Raw genomic sequence first — 27237 nt, forward strand, 5'->3', positions numbered from 1 at the left:
AAAGAAGGCAGAGAAGGAGCAGTCAGGTGTGTTGGTAAGCAAAATGGGCTCTTAGCACTTAGTTGGCTTTTGTTTCCTTTGAGTAATTCAGTGTATTTCATTGAGCCTTACTAGGTACTAAGCCCCAGGCCCAAACCCCTGTTAGGTGTAAAACCTACGTGGGTGTGGATTGGTAACTAAGGTGGGGCCCAAGGTGGGGCTGACTCAGGGGAGGGCCTAGTTTATACTTGAGTTTGGGTGATAGGTTTGAGACATCAGAGGCTCTTAGATCACGTGGGTTTAAGTCGCCTCTTTGTGACGATTTTAGGTCACGTGGGTGAGTCCCATGTGTGACTCACCCCTGACACTGAAAAAGATATAAAACCAGGGGTTGGCTTCCTCTTCTTTGGAGCCCATTCCCACAGCAGTGGTGGCACGAGTGACTCTGGGCCAGCCCGCGTTATGAGCTCCCAGGCTGAACCTAGATGTTGGTAACTATGAATTGTATTGGGTCTGTCTGTTGATGTTTGTAATTTGTTTGTATTTTGCTCTGAAGTTCAGGGTGCTGGTCTCTTCCCCTGAACTAAGTGAATGATATTTGTATGCTGAATTAAAGTAAGCTTGTCAACCCCTTAACGTAGCTTTCCTTAGTTAAGCAGATCAAAAGAACCTGTGCTTTTGTAGTGTGCCGGTAGCATTCTTGTTGTTGGGCTTGGGTTGGTCTTACACCCCCACAACAGCTGCTAGCCGGATTGTTGAAACATCAGGTAATAGGAAAACCGGGAGAGAAGAGAGCATCTCAGAGGGAAAAGCGATCACCACCGTCAAAGGCTGCAGAGAAGCCAAGGAGAATGAGGACTGAGAAAAGGCATTGGGCCTAGTGCTTTACCTACTATGCTACTTAGCTGCTAAGTGCCTGCTAAAAGGGACTTGATTCTTGGTTATAACAATAGGTATGTCTGGAACAGACGGTGAAGATGTACCACAAGCCAGGTCCGAGGTTGAAAAGGTGAAAGGGAGGGGGCTGGAGTGCTTTTGTGAAATTGCAGAGCTCTTTTATCGACCTCCTACCTTCCGTGAAAGCAACAGTCTGTCTTTCCAATAATACTTATTGGTGTTACTATTCGGCAGTGTGTGTCTTCTATTCAATAACCAATTTAATAAAATAAACTTTTATTAAGTGCCTACCAGTATGTCATTAACAGTATGTCGTTGTTTGTGCGTTGTCTCCTTCATTCAAATGGAGCTCCTTGATGAGGGAAGGGGCTGTATATTTACCTTTTTTAACATTCCCAGTGTTTACTGTGTGCTTGTTGACTGACTGACTAAACCAAACACATGCTATGTGTATTTAATAACAGATTAGGGCATTGGACATATACATATCATAGGTATAGTGGAATTGTATGAGAGGCTTTATGACATAGGGGACAATGCCTTGACCTTAGAATCCCTACTGGACCCATACTGACCACGGGCTCTTGGATCCATCTCTTAGCCTCTCGGTGCCCCAGGCGAGTCTTTAACGCAATAATCTGCAGAACAATTGCTAGTCTCAGTCCTTAGCTTCCATCTTAGAATTCCCTGCAAAGCTGAAATCACAAAAAAAAATAAAAACAAAACAAAACTGGAGCATGGGCAGAGACCTCCACAATCTTCCAACTCGTGTGAAGTAGTTGCTGCAATTCCAAAGGAAATCATTAACCACTCTTTGCCCCCACCGATTTCTGCCACCCCCCCCCCAAAAAAACCCTCTAGATTTTTATTTATTATTATGGTTTAGGAATAGGAAAAGGGGAGAAATGAGGAGCCATGATAACAAACTTCTCTAGTGGGTTCTGTCCAGTAGTAACCATAATGATTTTTCACTCCTCTAGAAGAGGTAACATACCAAGTCTAAGGGTGCCTCTAAGGGCCAACTTCCATATCAGGTTATCATTTTTAGCCCAATCTTAGTCATAGGTGCTACTACCAATGCTTAAATGTTCTACTACCTGACTAGAAATACAATCTCAAGCTAAGGGAGGCAAAATGAGATAAAAAAGCATTAGTTCTGGAGTTAGAGGTCCTAGGTTCAAAATCTACTTAATTCTGAGAATTAATGCCTGTGTGAACATGGATAATCACTTAAGCTCCCTTGGCCTCAGCTCACACATGACAGTCCATGCTCTATGGTCAGGAATTGTTTAGTATAATGTTAATGGAATAGGAAGATCTTCCCCATCCATTAATTGGCCAATGTGACCATATGTGTTCAATCACAGCTGTGATACATCCTGAGTCACATAGAACCCATTAGGAAAGAGCTTGCTTAGGGGGAGGCTTGCTGAGGGGGAGGCTTACTTCCAGGAAGGCATTCACACCTTTTGGTACTAAGCTAATTAGGCACTGAGTCAGGAGGGTTGTGATGCCTTCTGGCTCTGAGCCTATTAGCCAAAAGTGTGTGTGTGTGTGTATACACACATATATATATATATACACACATATATACATATATATATATACAAATATATGTATACACACATATATTCTGAGGTGAGATTTTGCTTTGGGGGCTTGCTAATGAAAAGGACCTTTTGATTCCCTGGACAGGACTCTGAGTAGCCATTTTCTTAAGAGCCCCCCTCTACTCCCCCCACTACTACTCACATGTAAATGCTCCCCTGATCTGGTGGTATATGTAGGTGGTTGTATTACTTTGTTCAGACAGTTGGAGCCCTGTCTATTGAATCTCTGTGCTCATTTCTCTGCTTGTATTTTCTCCACATTCAGGGTACTGACTTTTCCCCTGAACTAGTGAATGATTTATTTATGTTTGAGTAAAGTAAGATTGTTGACTCGCTTAAAGTTGCCTTTCCTTTCAGAAAAGCAGATCAAAGAACCTGTGCTAGCAGGCCATCCTGGGTGTGCCAGGGTGCTTGTTGCAACAACTGACTGGATAGTCCTTTCCCTAGTCGAGCTCCCAGCTTCTCCTCTGCCCTGTCTCTCTTATGTGACAATCTTAATCAGTAACAAGCCACATATTACACTCCTCCTGTGTGGCGGGCACTATACTGGGTGGTGGGACTACAAAGACAAAAAGAACCCTTGACCTCAAGAAGCAGATTCAATCAGGGAAAACAACATGTACATGTATTAGTAGATAAAAAGTAAATTAGTAGGTAATGGAGAGAGGGGAGACACTAGCAGCTGAAGTAATAGGGAAAGCCCTCCTTTAAGGAGGGACTCTAGGTGAACTTTGAAAGAGGCCAAGGATTCTAAAGGGTGGTCATGAAGAAGGAAGGAAACAAGTGTTTATTAAGCACCTATTATATGCTAGGCACTATGCTAAGCATTTTACAAATAATATCTCATTTTACCCTCACAACAGAGATAGGTTCTATTTTGATTTCCATTTTATAGTTGAGGAAACTGAGACAAAAAGAAGTTAAATGAGCTAGTAAATGCATGAGGTTTAATTTGAACTCAAGTCTTCCTGACTCCAGGTGCAGCACTCCATCCAACATGCCACCCTAATTAGGCGAGAATATATTCCAGGTATGTGAAACACGTAGCACAGATGCATGGAGATAAGTGTTGAGTGTGAGGAACAGCAAGAATCCCAGTTTGGCCAAAGTGTAGAGCAGGTGAATAGGGAATAAGTCTAAAAAGGTAGGTGGGAGGCACATTGTGAAATGCCTTAAACACTGAACACCATAGTTTGTATTTAATCCTAGAGGAAATTCGAGGAGGATCATTTGAGCAAAGGAGTGACATGGTCAGACCAGTACATTAGGAATATCATGTTGGCAGCCATCGCTTCAACTATATGCTAACATGGAAGGAAAAAAGAGTAGAACAGAAGGTCATTGAAGAGCCAAGTGGAGGGTGGAATGCTTTCTTACTGCTCTCTGTCACCTCAAACAGAGGGGAATAGGAATCCAAGTCCCTCTGACATTCAGACAGAATAAAGGAATATCACCAATCACAAGCTGATAACGGTGGGTGTTTGAAATGATCTGAAATATAAGGGTATAAATGAAAGCCAAGACATTTTACCTTTTATATTTTATTTACTATTTGAAATCTGTTATCTCAACCATGAAGGAGACCTGACCAAATCAGGATATTCTAAAGCCTTTTTATTAGATTACTCCTGAAAGCGTGATCCCAGATATGAGAAAATAAATCATCTTCAAGTGATTCTAAAAGAAGAGAGAAAACTATACCAATGTTGCTAATTTACCTTCAACATAAGAAAATTCTTGATCAAGAACCAGAAAAGAAACTTTTTTTTTTAATTTCAGAAAAGGGAAAAGAAAGGAGTAAATAGTTTTTCAAAAATCACTCATCAAAAACCTAGGTTTGGAAATTAAAAAACAAGTTTCCTAATTTCTATGATAGCTTTGAAAAAAAGCTTTGTAATCTCTTAATTTTTTGGTATAATTTTAGAAATTACATAGTTAATACTTACTGTAAAAAACATAATTGGAATATTGACACTGAATCTTAGGTAATGAATTAAATATGCTTTCTCACCACTTATGTATCATGAACTAAAACATGAAGTAAATGTAGATAATTGTTTTTGACTATTGTACTATCACACGTGTTTAAGGAATTTTGCCTTTAAGCATTCTTTCTCCAGATGTCTGAAATACATACGGATCCATACGGATTCCTTTAAAAGTAGTGAGTGGTTATGTGATCTTTCTGTAATACAAAAACGAAAAAATACTTGCAAGGTGTTTTCTATGTGTGAGTTATATGTCAGTTTCAAATTTAAAACTGTGAAGAACCGATGCAAGATATTAATATATTAGCATCTCAGAATCTGATGCAAGCAATTGCTAAGAACCTGTCATCATGTTCAGTCAATAAGAAAGAATTCTCAATAAATTGTTAATGTTTGAAACTTTGAAATACTTGAATTTTTTTTTTAATGCCACAGGTGATAGGAAAGTAACAAACAATCAGTAAACATTTATTAGGCACCCACTGATATGCCAGGTACTGTCCTAAGTGCTAGGGACACAAAAAGATGCAAAAGACAGTCCCTACCCTCTAGAAGCTTACAATCTAACGGGGAGACAAAATGTAAACAAATATATACAAAGCTAGCTATGTACAGGATAAATAGGAAATAATTAAACAGAGGGAAGGCACTGGAATTAAGAGGGGTTGGGGAAGGCTTCACCAAACAATTATTTTATGTGGCGATTGTAAAAGCTTTCTTTTGGCTTTTATGGCCATAAATTACAAATTTCTAAATAGTATTTACATCATTTCCTCAAATATTTCTGTGATACAAAATATCATCCAAATATGTATCAACATTGTAAATTGTAGAGAATCTGACGTTCCCCCAAGTACTGAATATTTTTCACTTATATTTTTAATTCATTTTAGAATCAAAAGGCATTTAGAAAATTTGTTTATGATTCCCTCCCTCTTCCCCCCAAAAGTCCAAGATGACTAAAAATCATTACACATTTCCTAGTTCAGTACTGCTTATCCCTGAATAAAAAATAGCACTTAAAAAATCTCACTTTTTAGTAACTTCAAGAGTTATGATACATATACTGTACGCCAAGAACAAACCCTAAAACCTGAAACAGTTTTAGAAAGAATTTTATTAGGTAATTTCAGCAGAAGAGAGAGGAAAAAAAGATTATTTACGTATGCATGTATACACACACTTACATGCATGTATACATATATGTTTATGTAGCACGCATGCATACATGTCTTACTTGGCTTAATAGGGCAAAAGATAAAGGAAACATTCTCTTCAGAATGTTAGAAGACTATATTCTGAGTCTGACTTTTCTGTTTTCTCTGGGTAGGGATGCTTAATTCTTTCTCAGTGGGTTCCACTGCAGTATCCCCATGCATGCAGCACTATTTCCAAGTATGTGGGCAGCTTTTCCAGGCTGGTATATCTTTTATTCAACATGTACTGACTTGATTTGATAATCATTTTAATTTCTTTTTTCCACTTTTGTGAGATGTCTGTTTGATTTGTCAGGACAAGATACTCATTTCATTACCAAGACTCTTAGCATGTTTGAGCAAGTGGAGAACCAAGTTTGAGATTATTTCATTTCCTTAAATGTTTTAAGTTCTTCATTCATACAAAATGATTAAAAGTTCTAGAACGGAATTCTACCAATTATTAAGCACCAGAAATTTGAACACATGTATCATTGAATATTATGATTCAAGGATATAATTAAATTTTTGAGATATCTGCTGGACACCCCCACTAATTTATTCTATATCTTAATTTTAATGAGACAGGAAGCATTTACAAATAAATGTCAATCCATAGTTTAACGTAGGGGGGTTTGGGAGGGAAATGAATAAATTAAATTACCTAATAGTGTAGAATCACTAAGTACTAAAACTCAGCCACATTCAGATCCATAACCTTGTTCTGTATGATACTGTCACGTCCCACCTTACGTCTACAGATTAATTTCCTTTTGATAACATTCTAACTTCTACTTAAACGATAATCAGTAAAATAATTGTTGGCCAGAGAGCAGATGGCAAGAGGTCTAAAGGTGATATTGTTATGTCTGTCGCATATCCCCAATGTCTTATTTTAACTTCTCAATCAAATTATAAAGTCAAACAGTGCAATAGAGATTGCCAAAACTTCTGCTTGAGGTTGACCTTATTATGGGGGGGAGGGTGGATTTTTTAAACTGAAAAGTGTAGGGTTGTTTTTTTTTTAAGTTCTTAAAAGAAAAAGAAAACACCAGTCTAAAAACAAAAGGAGTCTGTGCCTGCTCAGGAAGCTGAACTATCATGTAGGAAATGATCTTGCTTTATGAATAAAAACTCAAATTGATTTAAAATTAAAACGGTGAATTGTTATGTTCAAATGCTCAAAAGTAAATTAAAATTGAGTTAGGCTGTAGGGGAAAAGTATTTTTTCTGAATGTACTATTTGCAAATAAAAATTCTGCATTTTTGTCTAATCATTCTTTTTTTTCTTTAAGCAGTGATGGAAATGTTGAGTATTTCCTTGACCAAAATAATTGCAAGATCTTTAGATTTAAACCATAGCTGATGTGTTTTAGAAGAAAGGATTTCAGATTGTGACTCAATAGACTCACAAAGCATCAGTTCTTCTTGAAATGCAGATCCATTTACTAATGCATCCTCAGGGTTATCTAAAATACCTGGTATAATTCGATAAAGCAAATATCTATGTCTATGTGGCCTTGTCTAAAGTATCCCATTCTAGAGAATAAACATTTCCCACTCGAACCCCTCCGGCATTAGCCCTCCATCATCAAAGCCTTAAGCTACATCTCAATCCCACCTCATGTTGCTTCTTTCCACATTAAATAAAACTTGACTTCAGTCATTTGTAAATACATTTCCCCTCAAGTCCTATGCATATATGATATCATAGATTTAGATAGCATGTCCGTGTATTTTTATCCCTTGATCCATTAATTTCTAAATAGATAAAACTATTTCAATATAATTGGTTACTTTTGTAATTCTGTTTTATTCACTGAAGAACATCATTCTTGAGAAGAGGGCCTTAGGCTTCATCAGACTTGCCAAAGGGGTCCATGACACACTAAAAGATTAAGAACTGCTGATCTAATTTGCCCCCACTTTCAGTTTATAGATGAGGAACCTGACACCCAGAGATGAAATAACTGCCCAAGGTCACATAGGTAGTAAGTAGCCAAACAGGGACTTATTCGAAGTTAAGACCTCTGACCCCAGACCTAGCCCTCTTTCCACTATACCACCGAATAGTGACATTGCAGAGATGTGAAGGAAGTAATCCCTCCATTAATTGCTGCCTCTATATTTAGAGGAGGAATGCTATTTTTAAAATAGTTTCATATTTGCTTGTTTTGTATGAGGGCTCTTTCACAGAAACCACCTGGCTTAGAAATTGAGAAGTACCAGCTTAGCATATTGAAGGGGATTCTACAGATTTTATGAAAAAATTGTGTTGGGAGTCAAGAGAATTGGATTCTACCTTTTACTCTGCTGCTAACTACTGTGGTCACCTGGGGCAAATAAATTCACCTTTCTCTGGATCTCAGTTTCTTCAGTTGTAAAATGTTGGTATTGGACTAGATGACCTCTACAATCACTTTCCAGCTCTAGCAGTCTATAATTCTAAACTCCACCCTTGGATTCCATAAAATCCTGCTCAAGGTAATTATTCCTCTTCTCTCATTCTCCATTTGTGAAATTAAGATGAAAACAAGGCATTTACAAGCCCATGCTGCTAGTGCTTGAGAAGAAAGGAACTGTGCAAATCAAAGGCTCTTTTTTTTTAAATGACCTGAAGTGTAAAGATCTTTTTGAAAGGAAGGGGGAGGTAAGGAGGAAAGGTTCATTTAGAATAACATTTTAATTAGGTAGAATTTTTTCCCCCATTTTCCTCCTAAGTGCTGTCTTCCAGATTCTGTGTACTGCAAAAGACCTGATGTATCTGGTCTTTTGGTAAAGAATTTTAACTGAACCCACCCCCTGACATGGAGGAGCTTGATACTCATGAATAAGGTTTTTTTTTAAGCACGTAAGTAATTATCTGGAATTTTTACATAACCTTCTGTGGTTTGCCTTTGATCCACAATCATTAATATCATTAATAGAATATCTTAGAGTACATGTGAATTTCAAACTAAGTTGCTGGCAAGAGACTGAAAGGAAGTAATGCTTTTAAAATATTTTGGCTTGGGATTCTCATCATAAGTGACTCTTTGGGAAAACCAGGAGAACTCAGCATTCCCACAGGAATTACCTAGGAAGAAATTCTGACCCCTTATTTTTAAATTGGTTTGTGAGTCTTTACACTTACAACCAATATATATTTGGCTCCATTTTATCTTGTTACTAAACATAATCTGTATAAGTGTCTTCAAAAATTGGCCAGGTTATTAGCTGACATGACATTTGCTTCAGGTTTTCCTCTCAGGAATTAGCCCAGAAGAAAATCTCTGCAGGCTTCTGAGGCGTTCAAACCCCACAAGGCCATGTGTACCCTGGGCGAACAGAGGGCTGACCTATCCAGGGGAAAGGTCAGTGCAGCGCACAGGACTAAAAAGGGAGGAAAAAAAAAGCAGCTCCCCAGCAGGGAGTTTGACTTGCTTGAGGGCAGAAGAGCTTTTGTAAATGAGTTTTCAGTCTCCCACGCTCTCTGACTGGCTACTCCAAACCAGTCCAGTTTCTGCTCTAACATATATTCACCAGCTTTCCTCTTCTCTCACACACTTTATCTTTATCTGCCACTGGCACTTAGGAAGACTGGCATAAACTAGGTTGTGGGAGTGGGGGAGAAGGATAACTTAGATTTTCCCTGGACCTAGGACTTTTTAGTTCTTTCTTACAACTTGTAAGTGGTGGGAGTAACTATGGGAACTCTTCCAAATCCACTATTAATACTTGGGTGGATTAATACCAAGCCCATCCATTCCTGTTGTCAGAGGGAGAAGGTGCCATTGTATATTAGGATGACCTCCAGTCAGAATGTGGGAAACCATGCCCTGGCTACTGTGAATGTTCCCAGTAGGAGAGACCAAGAAAACCTTCTCTCTAATGAAGCTGGAGTGCATCAGGGCTTGTTAAGTGGGAGGTGGGGGGTAGGGAGGTGGTGAATGGGGAGTACTTGGCTTGTGTGGACGCTTTAAAATTCTTCCCTGGCAATGCTTTCTCCAGTGTCATTCTCATCAACACAGTGACTATAAAGAGAAAAAGTATAGCCCAAAGATTCCTCTGGGAAGAAGGAGCCTATGACAGCTGGAAAAGTATTCTCAAACTCTTCCCTAGGGAAAAGTGCCCCCCCCCTTCAAACTGGGGAGGGAATTCTACAGAGGTAGATCTTTAAAGATTACAGAAAATATATTTTGAGGATAGTGGCACACTCAGGCTGGAAGAACCTGCTTGGTTAGACCCAAAGGTTTTAGATGAAAATGATGACTCGCTATTTAATATACCTGTGAATTTTCTAAGAACAAAATCGACTTCATTTTTCTATATTGATATTTTTTAGCCTAGCAAAATCATACCTTGTACCATTGGTTTTTTTGCCTCAGGATTTCCTGGACTCTGAACTCCTAATTTTGGTTTCTATATTTTATGTTTATTGGTGATTCAAATTGGACATTATAATGTGTTGTACCAACAACACGGACTTGAGAGAAATACTACCCACCTGTTGCAAGCTGGATGTGGCTTCCCAGGAGAATTGCCTAGGCCTCTCAAATACTCTCAGAGATCAGGACTTGACCATGAGAGAGTGGTCTAGGTCTAGACTTCAGTTTCTTCACCTGTAAAATGAAAGTGTTAGATTAGATGATCTCTAACATCTCACCTATTTATAAAGTTCTATAACTATTACACTAAGATGCTAAAAATCCTTAGAATTGCCCTTGTGAATCAGGGAGCACTTGAATTATCTGGGCCCAGTGAACAGCTTCTTCTACATGGATTGTTTAAAAATTATTATTACTAGAAACAGTGAGGAAAAGAAGCATCCTGCTTAATCAGTGAGCAAAGATGTCTGCATGTAAGTAATGCTTTCATCTGAGAATCTCAGGGAATTTCTTCATCATTATATTGTTGAATATCACAAAATATTTTCAGTTAATCAGAAATCAGTTATCACCTATGTTTTATAGAGAGAAAATTGGGCTGAAGGCTTATATATACCTTATGCATAAATCTTCAGTGGGATGGTATAAGATCAGAAAAAAAAAACCACTGAGATCACCTTAATAGTGGTAGGAAACAAAAGGTCTTTATTTAATTTTAATTATTTTGTGTCACAGTATAACCTATTTAGGGTCGGTGAATTTGGTTGGGAGTACAAATTATCAGTGACGTTTTTGAGACCCTAATACTTCATTCCAGGTCTTGAATTTTCTTCAAATGAATATCATACTGCTTATAAGTTGCTAACCTGATGCCCAAGTTAACCAAACCTTTTTTATTTCTAAATCAACATATAATAACTATGCCTGGCTGGGTTGTTGGGTTTTTTTTGTTTGTTTGTTTTTTCAGAAGAAGCTAAATTGTCTTTGTTTCTTATGAGAACAACAGGTGTTTTATATGTGTGTGTATCGTGTTTTATATCACCTTCATTTCAAAATATATTTTTCCTCACTTAGCCAACAGGATGTCTCTTTTAAGGTCCATTTAAGTCCATTTTGATAGCTGGAATGGCCATTTACATTGAAATCTAACCTATCATCATATGATCCCCAACTCCTTCTCTTTTGGTCCGCATATTTAATCAAAGCATGCTTAGGAGAATTCTCACCTTGCCTTTCTTTATCCCCTGTTCCATCATGGTATAACAAAAGGAGCACTGAACTTCAGAGTGAGAAGACCTGGATTCAAATCCAGGCTCTATTCCTTATTACCTGTGCAACCATGAGCAAGACACAACTTCTCTGGGCTTTTCCTTTTCTGTAAAATAAAAGAGTTGCATCTGATGGTCTGTAAGGTCCCTTCTAACGCCAATTGTCTATGAGTGAAAGTGTGGAAAGAGAAAGTAAAATCTGTTCCCTAGCAAAACATACCCCAGGGAATGTGAAGTGGGACTTTTTTTAAAATGACATATAGCAACTCCAGGCATTCTTCAGTTAAATCTAACTACAACAGCTGCTTAAATCTGTGAGAGTAACCATGGAAAGTGCCCATGGAGAAGGTTTAAGCTTTTGCTCTGGCTCCCTCAACTCCGTTTTCCTTGTTCCAGTCACATTTTCCTTCCTCTGCCAGAGCATCGCCACCTCCCCCACTCCCAACCCCCAGCCATCTATTCTGTTTCTCATTTCCAGCCTTTGACAGTGCTTTATGCCTTGGATGATTTCAAAAGGACTTTTGAAAGCAACACTGAAAATCCAAACGGAACCCCCAGAAAAACATCTGATTGGAAACGTCCTAAAGTTTAAGGAACTATCATTTTCCCTTCTATGATACAGGGATGTTCTTAGTCATTCGGCATTGGTGCCTCTGTACACAAAAAGCTTTTGCCTAACATTTAAATCCAGACTTCTCTGATGTGATAACTGGTTAAAGATGTTGTCTGTGATATATTTCTGCTCCAGCAGTGTCAAGTGTGAGAGCAGGGGGGAATTGCACAGGGGAGGCAGCCCTCCAGTAAACCTGCAATTATGGAGCTTCTCTGATTGCCACCAAGGGTGTGGAGCATTCATCCTGGAAGTGGTTTACGTGGATCACATTCAAGCAATTTAATTTTTAGTACTTTTAAATGCTTGGTTGATCCACCAGTGATAACCTGCTAGTAACCTGCTCAAAGGGGGAAGCCAGAGTGCCTAGGGAGTATGAGATTATGCCTAATTATATTGGAGGTCACCTGAAAACATGGGAAAGCCCATCACCATATCTCTGTCTTTCCATAAGGAGCAGTCCTACCTAATGGAGCAGTGTGGCTAGAGGAAGAAGTGGGGGACTTTTTATTTCTTCTTCCTGCAATTCAGTTTATACCTCTGTGAAAATGTAACTAATAGGCAATATGAAACAAGAGAACAAGGGGAAACTATACAAAGGGCAAAGGCTTAGCCTACTTCAGGTCTGGAAAATACCTTCTTTCCCTCTTCCCCCACTACCTTCCTAAGACCGGTAAGTAGTGTGGCTGTTGGGTAATCCCTGAAAGGTAGAAAGCCTGCAACTTGGTGCTCCCCATGCAAAACAGGGAATTTTAGAAGGCTGAATAAAAATCTGTCTACCACTGGGAAGGTGTCCCAGGTAGTCAACAGAATTTCAGAGTCAGAGGTTGGTTACCTTGGGAAATATCAAGGCTAAAACCTCCTCCCCACTTCCCCAACACACAGAGTAAATGATTTGCATGAAGTTCTGAGTGATTGACTTCTTTGAATACTTATAGACAGCTTTCCATTGATTATGAATCCTAACTGGTGCCTCCTAGTTTAAAGGCCTTTGAAAACATTGCCAAGAAGGACTCAACCCAAAGCTGGCAAATTCCCAGGCAAAATGGTAAGTGAGAAAAGCCCTAGCCTGAGCACCGAGAGACTAGGGCTCTAACTGGGGCCCTGAAAATAAGCTCTCTGGGTTTCAGTTTTCTCTTCTGTAAAAGAAGGGATTTCTTAGTTTCCATTCAGTTCTAACAGTCAACCATCCTAAACTGAAGGCTTTCCAACTGTACAGTGCCCAGGGATTAGAAATTGCCCCTTTTTATTCATCAGATGAGGAGTATGGAAAGACTAGAATTATGTTGGTGCTCCAATAAAGTCATTAAGCAAACTAGTCGCAAAACTACATTTGCCATGTAGGATTTGGGTGAGGTAACCAACCCATGGTCTTGACAGGTGGGTATCTCTTCCAACAAAGCTGTTACTTGGATGTTGATGGAATCTCTCTGTGTTGTCTTTGTGGAGAACAAAACATTCTAAACACTCTGGTATGGATTGGGAAGGTGGGAGAAGAGCCTCAACACAAGGTTGAGGTTGGACTTTAAAGCCTATGTTCCCAACAGTTAATTTCCCTGACTTGAATACCACAGGTTGACACTGGACCCATCCATAATAATACATAATTTGAGACTTGTAAAAGCTCCCTTGGACTTGAAAGAAAGACACTGCTAGCCAGAAAAGTTGTGCCCTGCATGCAAGAGCAAGCAAGACTGGTTTAATGTATATCAAAAGCAAAGTTAGCCTCACCCATTTGTACAGGATTTCAGAGAGGGTTGCCCATTCAGTCTCTTAGGCCTTAAGCTCCATATATTCTTTCTCTGGCTACTAGGCAACAGTATTGCTACTAATTTATAAGCATCACCTACTCCTGGCTTTTACTTTTCTGTAATAATCATTTAGAGGCAATTGCTCACAAAAGGAAGTTCGTTATTTTTAATAGACACAGGAATACCTTGGGGATTTGAGATGATGCAATGCAGCTACCTTAATGGTTTCTTAACTTTGTTTTTAGGTTTCTGGGCCACAGAATGATCAAATGCCCATCTATAAGACATCAGGAGTCCCTTTCTTACTAGAGAGAACTAGTTTGCCTGTTGCCTTGTTGAAGCCTTACAAAATCTGGTCTGGGATGTTTAGCCTATTGTGGTGTGGAAAAAAAAGTAAAGGAAAATAATTTTGTTGTTTTTGCAAACTATCTATTTAAAAACACAACCTCAGGAAGCAGATTTCTGTTCCAATTCTTGGATGAATCAGAGTTTACAAAGTATAAATACACATTAGCAGTAGGAGGCTTCCCATAACCAACTTGCTTGTAAGTCTTCCCAGACCAGTAACCTCTGAACTCTTAAAGTTCTCTTTCCCAGTAGGGTCAACAGAATGGATCCAAATCTCTGAAAAAAAAAATGTGATTTTGTCACTACATGTCTCACACCACTGTAAAACTGTAAGACACATTGAACTCTGTACTTAACTGGATTTTTTTTTTAACCAGCCATACTGAAACAGATACCCAAGTCATACCACACCACCTTAGGAGAGATAGATAGAATAAGTTTTGAAACTCCAGAAATTCCAAAGTACAAACAACTTAGAATATATCAGAAGGATTCAGGGAGAGAAAAGATGCTTAAAGAAAACAATCTGCTGCATTCAGATGTGAAATTTGGATCACCTGACCATTTCTTTTGGCTAATAAACATTCCAAAACAATTAGATACACTGACCATTGAGCAGGGAGTGGTCTGTTTTGCTGAAGTCAAATCAGATGGCCATGCAGCCCCATGGAATCTATCTTGTGAGGTATTTTAACCAGACTTTATCAAACAGAAAGAACTCAGGATAACGTGCACTTTAGAAAATGTGAAGCATGAATGTGAACTAAACTGCTTTATTCACAGGATCTCTTATTTGAATCTCAAAAAGAACTTGGCTCCTCTAGCTCAATCCCTTTCTTTTACAAATAAGGAAAATGAGGCCTAGAGAAGTGAAATGGCTTTCTCTAGTACACTAAGTAGGGACAGAACCAGAATTTAAACACAAGTTCTCCTACTCCAAAAATGCCAGGCAGTTAGGAATGCCGCGCTTAAGGCTTATTGGATGTACGTGTTTCTTTACGACACCTTCCTCCAAATGTGCCCTAGAATCAACACAATTGAAAACTCCTTGAATTTTCTTTTTTAACTAACTTGACAACATCCCATTTCTATAGTCTCGTTTATGTAATGGCACCCTTCCAGCTTTGTTTATTCCATTCTTCTTCATAAACTCTTCACCCTAGCCAAATGGGACTGTTAGGTTTTCCCCAGCCTCCACACAAAGTCTCCCACATCCAGGCATTGGTACAGGTCATCCCGCATGCCTGGATTGAACACCTTTCTTAGAACACTTCTCTTCGAAGCTGAACTCCGAGCCAACCTTTGAAAAGCCTTTACTGAACCCCAACCCCATCAGTTGATAATGCTCTCTTCTTTCTCAATTTTCCACTTATTTCCTGACTGTGTCATGTTGTGTCCCATTAATGGAATGAAAATTCCTAGAGGGTAGGAATGGTTTGGTTTGCCTTTGTATCCCCAGTGTCTTCATAAACATTTGTTGAACTGACTTGCTGATGGCTCTAGCGGCCTATCCAGCCCCCTGAATTGATCAATTGATCCTTTTTATGACTGTAAGACACCTCAATAAACGAAACACTGGCCATTTGCCCCGAGTTGAATATTGGCTTGTTTGTGGCACATACATACATAACATGCTAAGGTGGTATAGAAAGAATTACTTGGTACAAAATATTTTCTCCCAAAGTCTAGGATGCACAAGTAGATCTAGTATTAAAGAGAATGTGGGCTCTAGCTTAGTGAGCACATATGGCAAAGGGGTATCTTTCAGTTTCTGATTGGATGGAAGTCCTTTTCTTCCTTTGTGAAACTCTCAGGAAGTTCTCCTTATGTGTACAGCCCCTACTCAGCTCCAAAGATCGAGAGTTATTAGAATATTGGGTTCTTGTGACTGATTTTCTACAACCAATTTTAAACATTTCCATCATTGCACTTCCTTAGTGGCTAGGAAAGCATTTCACTATTTCCAAATTAAGGACTTTTCTGTACCTAGATTATCCCTTTGATTGTTGGAGGGGAGGGAACAAGCATTTTTTAAGCACCTTCTAAATACCCGGAATGGTGCTAAGGGCTTTACAAGTAATATCTCATTCAGCTCTCCCAAAAACTCTTTGAGGTAGGTGCTACTATTATCCCCATTTTATAGAGGAGGAAACTGAGGCAGACAGAGGTTAAGTGACTTGACCAGGGTCACACAACTAGTACACATTTGAGGCTGGATTTGAACTTGGACCTTCCCAACTCCAATCTCTGGGCTCTATCCCCTGAGCCACCTAGCTGCCCTTGATTCAGTAGAAGTGTCTAGGAATTGTTCAAACTTAGTTTACCCGTTTGACTGACTGATTCTGTAACCCAAAGAGACACTCTTACCTAATCATTATATCAGGGCAAAACAGGTACACTTACACAGGCATTCTCTGAAGCATAAAGCTTCTTACCCAAACTCATACTGGCTATAGCTCCACAGTTAATGAGCATCAATGTGAAGGAGTGAACTCCTGGATTCCTATACTCTGGGAAAACAATTCACCTCACCCAAGGCCATGAGAGCAAGCCCCTATTTCTTACGTAGCGAACAATAAATTTTTATGTCAGCTATGAAGTAAGTTAGATTCTCCCCTTCCTTTTTCCCCTCCTTTGTCCTCTGGGTCATACATAATAATAATAATAATAATAAATAATATAATGCTAAGAGATCTCAAAGCATAAATTGGTAAACAGAAGTTTCTCCCATGTCTGCCCATTAATCACTACCCTGGAACCCCTGGGAAGCAAGAAAAACTGTCCAAGCATCATTGACATACATCAGAGATGGAACTTTGCCTATATACAGTATAAAATGAAAAGAAATAAGCCATTTTTATGTGGCTACTTCCCATGAAGTGACCCAATCTACAGACATGAAGCAAGATGCAGATGTCCCAGAAAAGAACCTGCCGCACCCTACATTTCAGGCCCCTGGGGCCTTACTGGGATGAAATTTAAACAAACAAACAACTTTCAATAACTCTGACTTTCATATGTAAGTTTTGGGCATAAGCTGTCTTTCATTTTTCTGGTATGGCTGCTGAATTACCACAAAGTCACCTATTTAAAGAGCATTTGCTTCTAAATCATGGGGAAAGTGGATCATTGAGCTTAATTATTCTTTCTGCTCCTTCCCTACACAAAGCCTCCCATGATCCTCCAAATTTATTCACTGACTGACTCCAAATAGCTCGAAGCATTTTAAATAGTCCATTTAGACCCTGGGAGAGAAGGGGTTCATGTTTTGGAGGTTCATTCATGGTTCTAGGAATCTTTTTTCCCCCAAAATTAAAACTTCATTTTGTGTGACTACACATGTATAATCTATACATGTATAATAAAGCAAATTGCTTGCCTTCTCGAGGAGGGGGAGGAAGAAGGGAATAGAAGGTGAATTTGGAACTCAAAATTTAAAAAAACCAAATGTTAATTTCTGTTACATGTAACTGAAAAAAAGTATAAAATAAAGTAGCTGGAAAAAAACTTTAAGAATGTTATAGGTGCACAATAGGTATAAAGAAAGAAAAGTAACTACCTACAGACAGGCACTCTGCTCTCGAGTCCAACAGCAGGTTCAGTATCTGAAATTCACCTTCTCAGTATCCCTGTAAAGACAATATGAAGAGAGGGAAAGGTAGGTATTTTAACTTGACAAACTTCCTGAGAAAGGAAGAAGGGCAGTGTGTTGGAAAGGGCAGGTGAACTTGAGCAATTGGCAGTCACGAGCTCTGTTTCTGACTGTTTCTTCCTTAGTTGAGTGACCCTGATCTAGTTACAGTCTCTTGGTTTTAGCTTCCTCTTTTAGGAAATGAATTATTTGGATTGGATCACAGAGTGTCAGAATTTAGAGCAACCTCAGAGTCCTCCCAATTGAGAATCTCCTCTCTAACATAATAAACCTGGTCACTCTAGCCTTTACTAGTGTACCAAAGACCTGCAGTTACAGAGGAAGCCTGCCAGTCCATTTCCCACTAGAACAGCCATGTTGGGAAGTTTTCCCTTAAACCAGACCTAAAACTTCCTCCCTGCAACCCATTACTCCTAGTTCAATCCTCTCCAGACAAGTGAAACAAGCATCATACTTTTTTCCACACAACAGATTTTCAGATACTTGAATCTTCTCCAACTTAAACTTCTTTGGTTCCTTAATTAGTCCTCACGTAGCATGGACTCGAAGCCACTCACCACATCTTGGTTGCCTTCCCGTGGATGCTCTGTTACTCTACAAATCTCCTTCCAAAAATGTAATGCTCAGATCTGAACACAGTGTTCCAGGTGTGGCTAGAGTACAGTGTTATCTCTTTCCTGGAGCTTCGCTCAATACTTCTCAAGGAAGCCTAAAATTATACTAGTTTTTGGGCTGCTATATCATATTGGTGACCCAAATGAGCTCGAGCCTCCTAAAACCTCAAGATCTGTTTTCAGAAAAACTACTACCGCACCATCCTTACCTTGTCTTGTACTTGGATGTTGATTTCTAAAATTCAGGTGAAAGACTTCACCTTTCTGCTAATTAAATTTCATCTTCTTAGATCAAGCCTAACATTTTAGATTGCAGGTCTCTCCAGGATCCTGTCACCCAGATTTTTAATGGTATTTCCTGATTTTGTTTCATCTGTGAATATCAGGGTATCATCTATTATGTAACCCATGTGATTGATAAAAATGTGAAGTAGCGAAGGACACTCCACAAGAGACTTTGCACATTGAAATAAAGCAATGAAAGACTCTTCTTTCGGGTTCAACCATTCAACCAGTTCCAAATCCACCTAATGATACTAGCTGCTTTAGCCAAAACTGTCTCATCCACGAGAACAGCACGTTGTTGTTGTTGAGTCTTTTCAGTCCTGTCTGACTCTTTGTGACCCCATTGGGGGTTTTCTTGGCAAAAATACTGGCATGATTTGCCATCTCCTTCTTCAGCTCATTTTACAGATGAGAAAACTGAAGGAAAAACGGGTTAAGTGACTCACCCAGGGTCACACAGCTGGTAAGTGTCTGAGGCTGGATTTGAACTCATGAAGATGAGTCTTCCTGGCACTCTATCCACTGCACCACCTAGTTGCCCAACAGCATGACTAACTGTCAAGCGCTTTGATGACATCGAAGCAAACAATCTACTGAATTCCCCAATCTACTAGTCTTACTGAGTTTGTCCAAAAAGGATTTGAATTCAGTCTAATAGACTGCTCTTGGCGAATCCGTGATTTATGGCTGCTTTTTGTAAATATTCACTAACCGTCTCTTTAATAATTCATTGATCTCTAAAAGACTTTTTAAGCTTTAAGGTACTCCAAAATTCTCCCTCATACGAAAGATGGGAATTTGGTTTAGAACGCTGTGCTCTTTATAGTAATCTCATTTATGAAATATTTCCTTATCCGTTAGGGTCTCACACAAACACACTGAAACACATATCTGCTGGCAGCACTCTTACGTTGCTAAATGATAGGAATTAGACCTGGAAGGGACCATAGAGGGCATCTGCTTCAACGTTCTCACTTTGCAAATGGATAAATGGAATGGTTACATGACTTAGCAGAGGTCACAGAGAGTGAATGACAGATCTGGATTTCAAATCCAGGCCGATGCCAAATCCAATGCACCATGCTCAGCAATCTCTAAACTCAAAGGACAACCACAAACCCCAAGTCCTCTAGTAACCAATACTTTTTTTCCTTGTGAACTTTCACATTCTCAGGACTGAGGAAACTGGAATGGGCTGCTCTTCATCGCCTTTACCCTGTTTCAAATCAACCCTTAGCTTGGAATTCATGCTTCCTACACTTGAAAATGACAAAACTCTGCCAGTCTTTCAGACGGGTCATCCTGGTGCAGTTTAGATGACCAATTTTGTTTTGTTTTAATATGGTGCTGTGAATTTAAAAGGATTTTGCCACCTATGCTAATCCTATCAACACCTGGCTTTCAGGTAACCTATGACTGAAAGTTTTTAAACAGGGATAACAACCTGTCCCAATCCCTCCCTCTCCCACATAAATATATGCAAATGTATGTATTTATTTGTATCAGTTCACTGCTCAAAACTATCTTTTCTCAAAGCCTTTCCAGAAATCCCCTTATCTTCTGGTATTATAGAGTTATCGAACCTATCTATCTAAATCAGGAGTTCTCAACTGTTTTGTGGCATTGATCCCTTTATCAATGTGGTGAAACCCATAGATCCCTTCTCAGAATAAGGTTTTCCATGCATAAAATAAAATACACAGGATTTCCAAGGAAAACAATCATATTAAAAGTTATCAAAATGTGTATATTTATAAAAACAAGTTCATAAGCCTCAGAAATCTCTGCTAGGACACTCCCACATAATGAAGATACGTTCTGTTTTTTTTTAAAGGTGAACAAAAAAGCTACCACATTGCTTCTTAACCACTCTCTATTCCAACTCTAGAGAACAGCCAGGGGCATATTTCCTAATCCCTTTTCTGTGAACTTCTCAGGAAAAAAAGGGGAGGAAGGCTGAAATCAGGGTGCTGTATAGGAGCTTAGAAATTTGCTTGATTTACACCTTATAGAAAGCTCCAAAGAAATTCAGAAAAGATAGTTCTTTAACTTACTTGGTAAGTCAGCCTATGTAAATTTCAGAAAGCCATTTCCTTCAAGGAACAATTTTGCTTTTTCGAATGTGGCAATAAGGAATCATTGTGGCTCATTAAGCAAAATAGTTTTTTGGGGGTTTAAGCACTGGCAACTGCCCAAGAAACATTTGTCACTGCACAACCAGACTTTCTCCCTCATTAGGTGTGCTTCGACAGTGGGAAAACAAGTTCCCTCCTACCAGACCCCACCTTCCAGAAACCCAGCTGTCTGAATGGAAAGCAAAATGACAAATCTATATTGCTTCATTAAGGCAGGGAGATCGCATATGAATATGTCTACTCCTCGCTGCACATGTTTGCCATCCTTACAAGCTGAAACACATCTTGTCATTTTTAACACCGTCCTTCTAACTTTTAAGCCCCACACTGATCCCAAGAAAATGCTAGGTATGACTCTGGGCAAGCCTAGAACATTTACTTAGCTACTTTGCTCTTTTCACATCAAATGCAATTATTTTGCTGAAAGAGAAAGAAGGATATTCCCCAAAAGGCTGGACTTGTTCCATTTTTTTGTATTTATGTCTCCACTGCCTGGCACATCGTAGGCACTAAATAAATGCTTGTTTGATGCTAAGGGTTTGTCCTCATGTGCAAAGTAGTGATCTAAATGGAGGAAGGTGGTATAGAAATTCAAAAGAGATGCTAATTTCCCTCAAATAAGCATCTTAAAAAATTTAGTTCAACACAAGCAAAAGGCCAACAGCAGAGAGGGCGGCAGAGAAACTCATTCACTTCAGGCTTTCATATTTCCATAGCCAATGAGAGTGTCTGGGCACAAGAGTGAAGTGACTTACCTTTGTTGAGGACTACCGTTGGGAGGATGTCCAGAAACCATCTACAGGCCTGTATCTTGACATCTCAGCTCATCTCCTTTCGCTCCTGTCTCTGACCACAGACTGGGGGACGATGCCAACAGCTCTCCCCTCATTCTGTGGATAGCAGGGGCAGTTTCCTTCTAGCATGTCTTTTGGCTTCTGGCCCAGGGAAGGAGCGGCATAATCCATTCTGGGCAGCTTTCTCCTAGCAAGTGGAAACCACTGTGACCTCTGGGCCACATCATGGGCCAGAAGCCAAATTACCACAACTCCAAGCCTGATGAATGCTAGAGGCTTTGCAAAGATGCCACAAGAAGTGCCTATTCACTTCTTGGGACAAGGCAAGTAGATTGGCTGGGTATTACAGAAGCTTGTAACAACTATTTCCTCTGTGGTGAGGAAATATCCCTGGAGGCTTTAGCCCCATCAAGTTGGAAACATTTACTAAGGTGTGGTCTATAATAAAATAGCATTAATATTAATCCAAGAAACTAGAAGTGAATTAAAATTTCCCCCTACCCCACCCCACCAACTTCACCAATCCAGCTTGCTTTGAAACTTTTTTTTGCTGTAGCAAACATGTCTCACAAAGCCAAACAAGTAACTCACTAGGATGGTCTAAGCAAATAACCCAGTAGAGATTATTCTGGAATTGTTCACACTTGTTACCAAATTAATCCATTTTAGTTTTATAGGGGCATCAACAGAAAGAGTGTTAAGATTTGGGTATTTGAATCCCAGCTCTGCCACTCAAACTTTAAGCTTCTGGGCCAAGTCTCTTCATTTGCAAAATTGAAGAGGTTGAACTCGGTGACCTCAAAGGGTCTTCTCAACTCTAAATCTATGGTCCCACCTGCCTTGAGGGAAGACGGCAGAGAGGATCATAAATGGATCTCCTTGAAGTCCAGCCTAAAATGTTGTCAAGTTTCATGCTTCCAAAACAAATGAGCTTAAGCGTGTGTAGTTGAGTCTTTTCAAAATACCAGGGAAAAAATTAATTTACTTGCAATGGAGCACTTACTTCCTTTCTGCCAAAGGTGCCAGGCTACTTCAAGCAAGTGACCAGAAGAGATTCTACAGGGGATGGCCAACGCCCACGGAAGATTGGGTATTGAGCATCAGGAAGTTCAAACTCCACACCGTTCCATGTTTTCATACAAAAAATTTAATAAATATTACTTTTTCAAAATTTATTGCCAGGAACAACACATCAAAGATGCATTTTCATGTTCATATAACACTCATAGCACAATACAAGGTATCTTCATGATCTCATTGGTTAACCAATGAGATTACTCTGTTTATAAGCCTTTTCGATCTTCCACGTTGTAATAGCACTTTGATCTCCTCACTTGTTAAGGCGGGCAGTGTAATCTATGGCAAATCTAAACAGTGATCTTACTGGACATTCTACTGTTCAAGTATTCAACTAGCTTATTCGAATACTCCCTAAATGCAGTAGATTACAAAAAAAAAATCAAATCTACAAGTGGTTCAGTATTACATATTCATGGTGAAAAAAAAATCAGAATTTACAAAATAAGATTGCTGTGCTTCCAACTTCATGCTAATTTGATTTTTTTTGTTATATTCAACCACTCACATTTCAGCTATGGGCCGCCATAGCTCTCACTTTGTTCCCTTGAACTGCTTTGGAGCAGATTACTTGCCTCTTTTCTTTTCAAGTCTAAAGCAGCAAACAAAACACAATGAAACACAAACCTGTTCTAGTCTAATTCTCTAAACTGCCTCAGTCAGTACTTACAAGAGTCTTAAAGTGATACTATAGGTGTTTCAAACATTTGACATTGTACAAAAAACAAAACAAAACAAAACAAAAAAAAAACCAAACCCAGCATCAGGGCATGAGAGAGCCCATCCTATTGTTTAAAATAAACTATTTTTAGAACACCTTAATTTTGGCTTATAGGCAACATGTAACAAGTAAATAAGCTCAAAAAATAATAAAGCCATTATACTTACAAAGCTATCAAAAACCTTCAAACTCTAAACACATACATATAAATAAAAAGGAATGATATTAAGGCTCTTGATTATTAAGTTAATAAATCAAATATACACAGTGATTAATAAAAAAGAATTATTTACATAACTATACAAACTTCTACTTTTGACACATTTTCCTCTTTAAATTCTTCATTTTACCAGCAACTGCTGACATCGATTTTCCCCCCTCCCCCAACAAAAATACAATAAAAAAAATAAATAATAAACATTTGTGATAGTTGCTGTGGTTCTGAGCTGCAAAGGCACTTTCAAATACAGAACTAGTTGTACGTCACCATAAAACCAATATACAAAAAAACTCAAAAAAGATTCAATAAATATAAATAAAATGTATTTGTCTAAGACCGCAATAAAGTTGGGACACCTGGCAAAAATGGAAGCTAAAGGACAGCTAGGACAGCTAACAAGGCTATGCGATATCTGAGGAAACCTTTTCTGTGATGGATCAGCTGCAGTGGAATTTACATTCGGGCATTTTTTGACTAGTTTTGCATAGATGTGAAATGCAGCCACATTTGGTATTTCAGCCAACCACAGCAACTATCATTGCCAGTGTAAGCCAGCTTGTCAAAACTTAAATTAACACAGGGATTCTAAGTAAATAACAGCCTTAGACTCAAATATTACACAACAGTTTAAAGACCTACAAACTCAAGCGTGCCCTTAATGATACTTAAAGGCAGCCCCCCGAGTGGCAGCACCCACTGTCTGCTATACGATGTATTCCATCCGATTTAGGCTCTGGGCACTTTCTAAGTCTCTGTTGTCTTGTTTGTTTGTCCAGTTTGGGTGTTTTGTTGGTGTGCTGTTGGGTGGTTTTTCATCTCTGTCTACCAGTGTGTAAGCTGGTTGCTTGGCAAACCGGGCCTTCTGCTGGTGTTTGTCCATGTCGTCCTCTTCTACTTCAGAGTTGTGTGTCCTTATTTTGGCAATTTTGGAGTTTTTGTTTTCATAATCTTTGATGGGGACTGTGTTGGCTCCGTGCTTCTCAATGGGGTTTTTGATTTGGTTCAGCTGCTCCCGCACGTTATTGGTGGTGTTGTCATCGGAGGCTGTGTGTGTGTGGCTGCTTGGCTTTCGGCGTTTCCGGAAGCACCAGTAAAAGGCAGTTACCAAGCAACAGATCCAAGCCACAGTTAAGACAGAGCTCAGTAATGGAACCAGGAAATCTGCAAGACAGGCACAAAACCAATTAGCCTCCAAATAATAACAGTTAAAAAGTGCTTAGTTAGTTTTCCCATACACACAGTACCTAAAATGAAAGCCATAGGGATGGGTCTCTTTTCTTTTTCACAATTGCAAATTAAGCCAATTCACTGCTTGTTAAACAGGTGCTAGATTGAGAGCCTTGGAAACTGTAGAGTTTCTGTTCCCAGGAGAGGGCCAAGATGGGCAGCAGCCATACATGCTTCCTCATGCTGCTCTCTCAATAAGTCCTATTAGGAGTCCAAAGATCTGTCTGGCAGGGACAAACCATAGTTTGGATCCCTCAATCCCAAGCCTTCTTAAGCATGGTTACTTTGGTCCTTAGCAGTATGACACAGAGGAGATCCTAAAACTAGACCAATAGAACAAAAGAATCCCTTCTACCTCCAACAAAAAGACCCTCCTCTAGCAGAAGTGTGTGGTCTATAGCAGGTGTCAGATACATGGTCCACAACACTCCAGAGTGCAGCCTGAACCAGATTAAAATGTAGTTCCTATCTGATTCTGTGTTGAGGGATTAATTAAAAAAAAAACAAAAAAAAAAAAACAAGAAATATACATATGGGTACTTTTGTAACTCAATATGCAGCCTGAAAGGGATGCTCACATAGGTTTAGTGAGCCCCCCCACCCCACTTCTATTTAATACCACTGATTTACAGAAATTAAATTCAGGGCTATAGCACTAAGTACACATAGTGTGGCTTCTCCAAAGAAGTATGTCCCATCACATCTCTCGCAAAGACAAGCAAGCTCCTGGAGGCCACAGAAGTCTTTGTGGCCATAATTTCTTATGCATAGCAGGTATTTAATACATTCTGGTTTGATTAGATTCAAAGGAAAACAATCTTAAGAGAATGGCAAGGGTGCCTCCAAACAGCAATGGCAAAACTGCCCCACTCTGACGAGAGGTGCCAGGGGACCAAATGTATAAAAATGCTTACTGTCATTTTCAATCGATACCATAAAAATTCCGTGAGCCGCCTGTTTGCCTGTCTACCTAAAGAGGAACGATGACTTGCAACAGTGAAATGGAAGTATATTTATTAACAAGCCCACAGCAGTATGGTGGAGAAACAATGAAGGCAGGAGGCCCCAGCTCTAGACCTGGCTTGGCCATGAGGTGAGCCCTTTTGACCTCAAGAGCAACCATAGAAAAGTTGGCTCTCTGGTTCCTAAAGGCCCTTACCGTTCTACTGCTCTTCGACTCCAGGGTCTTAACCAGTATTTTAGCATTTTACTCTCACCCACCTGTTTTGCTTTTCATGGGTCGTCTTTGGACTCTGACTTCTGCGACTGCCGCGATGAGAGTACTGTTTCCATCACGCTTACTAACAAGATCTATGATTTTGTCTGTTATTTCTTTGATAGGGTTCCCATCCTCCCGGGTATCTTCAGCAGACTGGAAAAAAAGACATAAGGTCAGACCCAGGTGTTACTGAAATATTGAATATTGAAATCCTCCTAGCCAGAATGCTATGTGCAGAAATGTTCAAAAAAAATCAAGCACAGAGGCCTATATAATAATTTGGAATTAGTTTTCAAATTAGATCATGAAGTTCCAAATAATTAAATCAAATGATTTAGGGATAATCAATGCCACCCAGTACTTACAATGGCAACATGGATTTCGTTGTTTGCAGACGGCGACGGCTCACAGGCTATGTAGATAGAATATTCAGCTGAAACATTTTTCAAAATATTCAAATTTCTCAGTTCACTGCAAATATGTTCAGTGGTAAGACCCTAAAATAATTCAGAACAAAAAGGAAAAGTCTTATGACTCATGGACCATAAGGATGGCTACATTATCTTTAAACCAAGTTTGCACTCTCCAGGCTTGTTTTGCCACAAGAATGGAAGTTACATGTCAGACCACTATTTAAACTTGTCTAAGTTGAGTTTAAGAATAAATGCATGCCTGCAATCTCTCTCTTTTTTTTTTTTTTTAAGGATTGAAGTCTTTCAAATATTTTATTTCAGAAACATGTTGATGCTTTCCATTGCAGAAACTTCAAGTGGCTATTTAAGTAGATCCAGGAAGAAGAACATATTATTAAGTGGACATCATAGGTACATGACATAGAATGTCCATACAAAACCTGAAGCAACCTGAACTATTGACTCTCCCCTATATTTTTTGCTATTGACAGAATGAGTATCTGATTTACACACCTGTCTTGGGGAATAGATCTTTCTCAAGCTCCTAGCAGCATCACTTCTATGAGATAGTGTTTATAACTTTTCAAGACTACTCTGTGAGGCAGTGGTCTACAGAGATCATGTCTGGTAGGGAGGGGAAGGGAGGGAATCCGAGAGGCTGAAACCACAGGAGATTCAGTTAGTCTCTTTCTCAATCGAGGTCTTTTTTGAAATCCCAGTTCTGAAGAGCTATCCCACCAAGTGATAGATGTTTGTTTGGATGTATACCAGTTCAACTGGTGTCCTCATGGGGCAACCGGTCAACAGCTTTGACTGGAATTTTCAGTCAAATGACCAATTCTTCACTGAACCCACTAAATTGCTGG

General features: G+C 39.3%; 1 protein-coding gene across 1 annotated transcript in view; it reads right to left on the reverse strand.

Annotated features, from left to right (window-relative positions):
* Positions 1–22621: 22621 nt before the first annotated feature.
* The window catches only part of JAG1 (jagged canonical Notch ligand 1), a 40816-nt gene continuing 36200 nt past the window's right edge, over positions 22622–27237 (reverse strand). The window contains exons 24-26 of the mRNA XM_036751529.1: positions 26324–26455; positions 25961–26111; positions 22622–24673 (exon numbers count right to left, since the gene is read on the reverse strand). Of these exons, the coding sequence (XP_036607424.1) occupies positions 24216–24673; positions 25961–26111; positions 26324–26455 (741 nt within the window). The 3' untranslated portion in view covers positions 22622–24215. The remainder of the gene's footprint in view (positions 24674–25960; positions 26112–26323; positions 26456–27237) is intronic.

The sequence above is a fragment of the Trichosurus vulpecula genome, chromosome 3 (assembly GCF_011100635.1).
Source record: "Trichosurus vulpecula isolate mTriVul1 chromosome 3, mTriVul1.pri, whole genome shotgun sequence".
In the NCBI taxonomy this organism is placed as follows: domain Eukaryota; kingdom Metazoa; phylum Chordata; class Mammalia; order Diprotodontia; family Phalangeridae; genus Trichosurus; species Trichosurus vulpecula.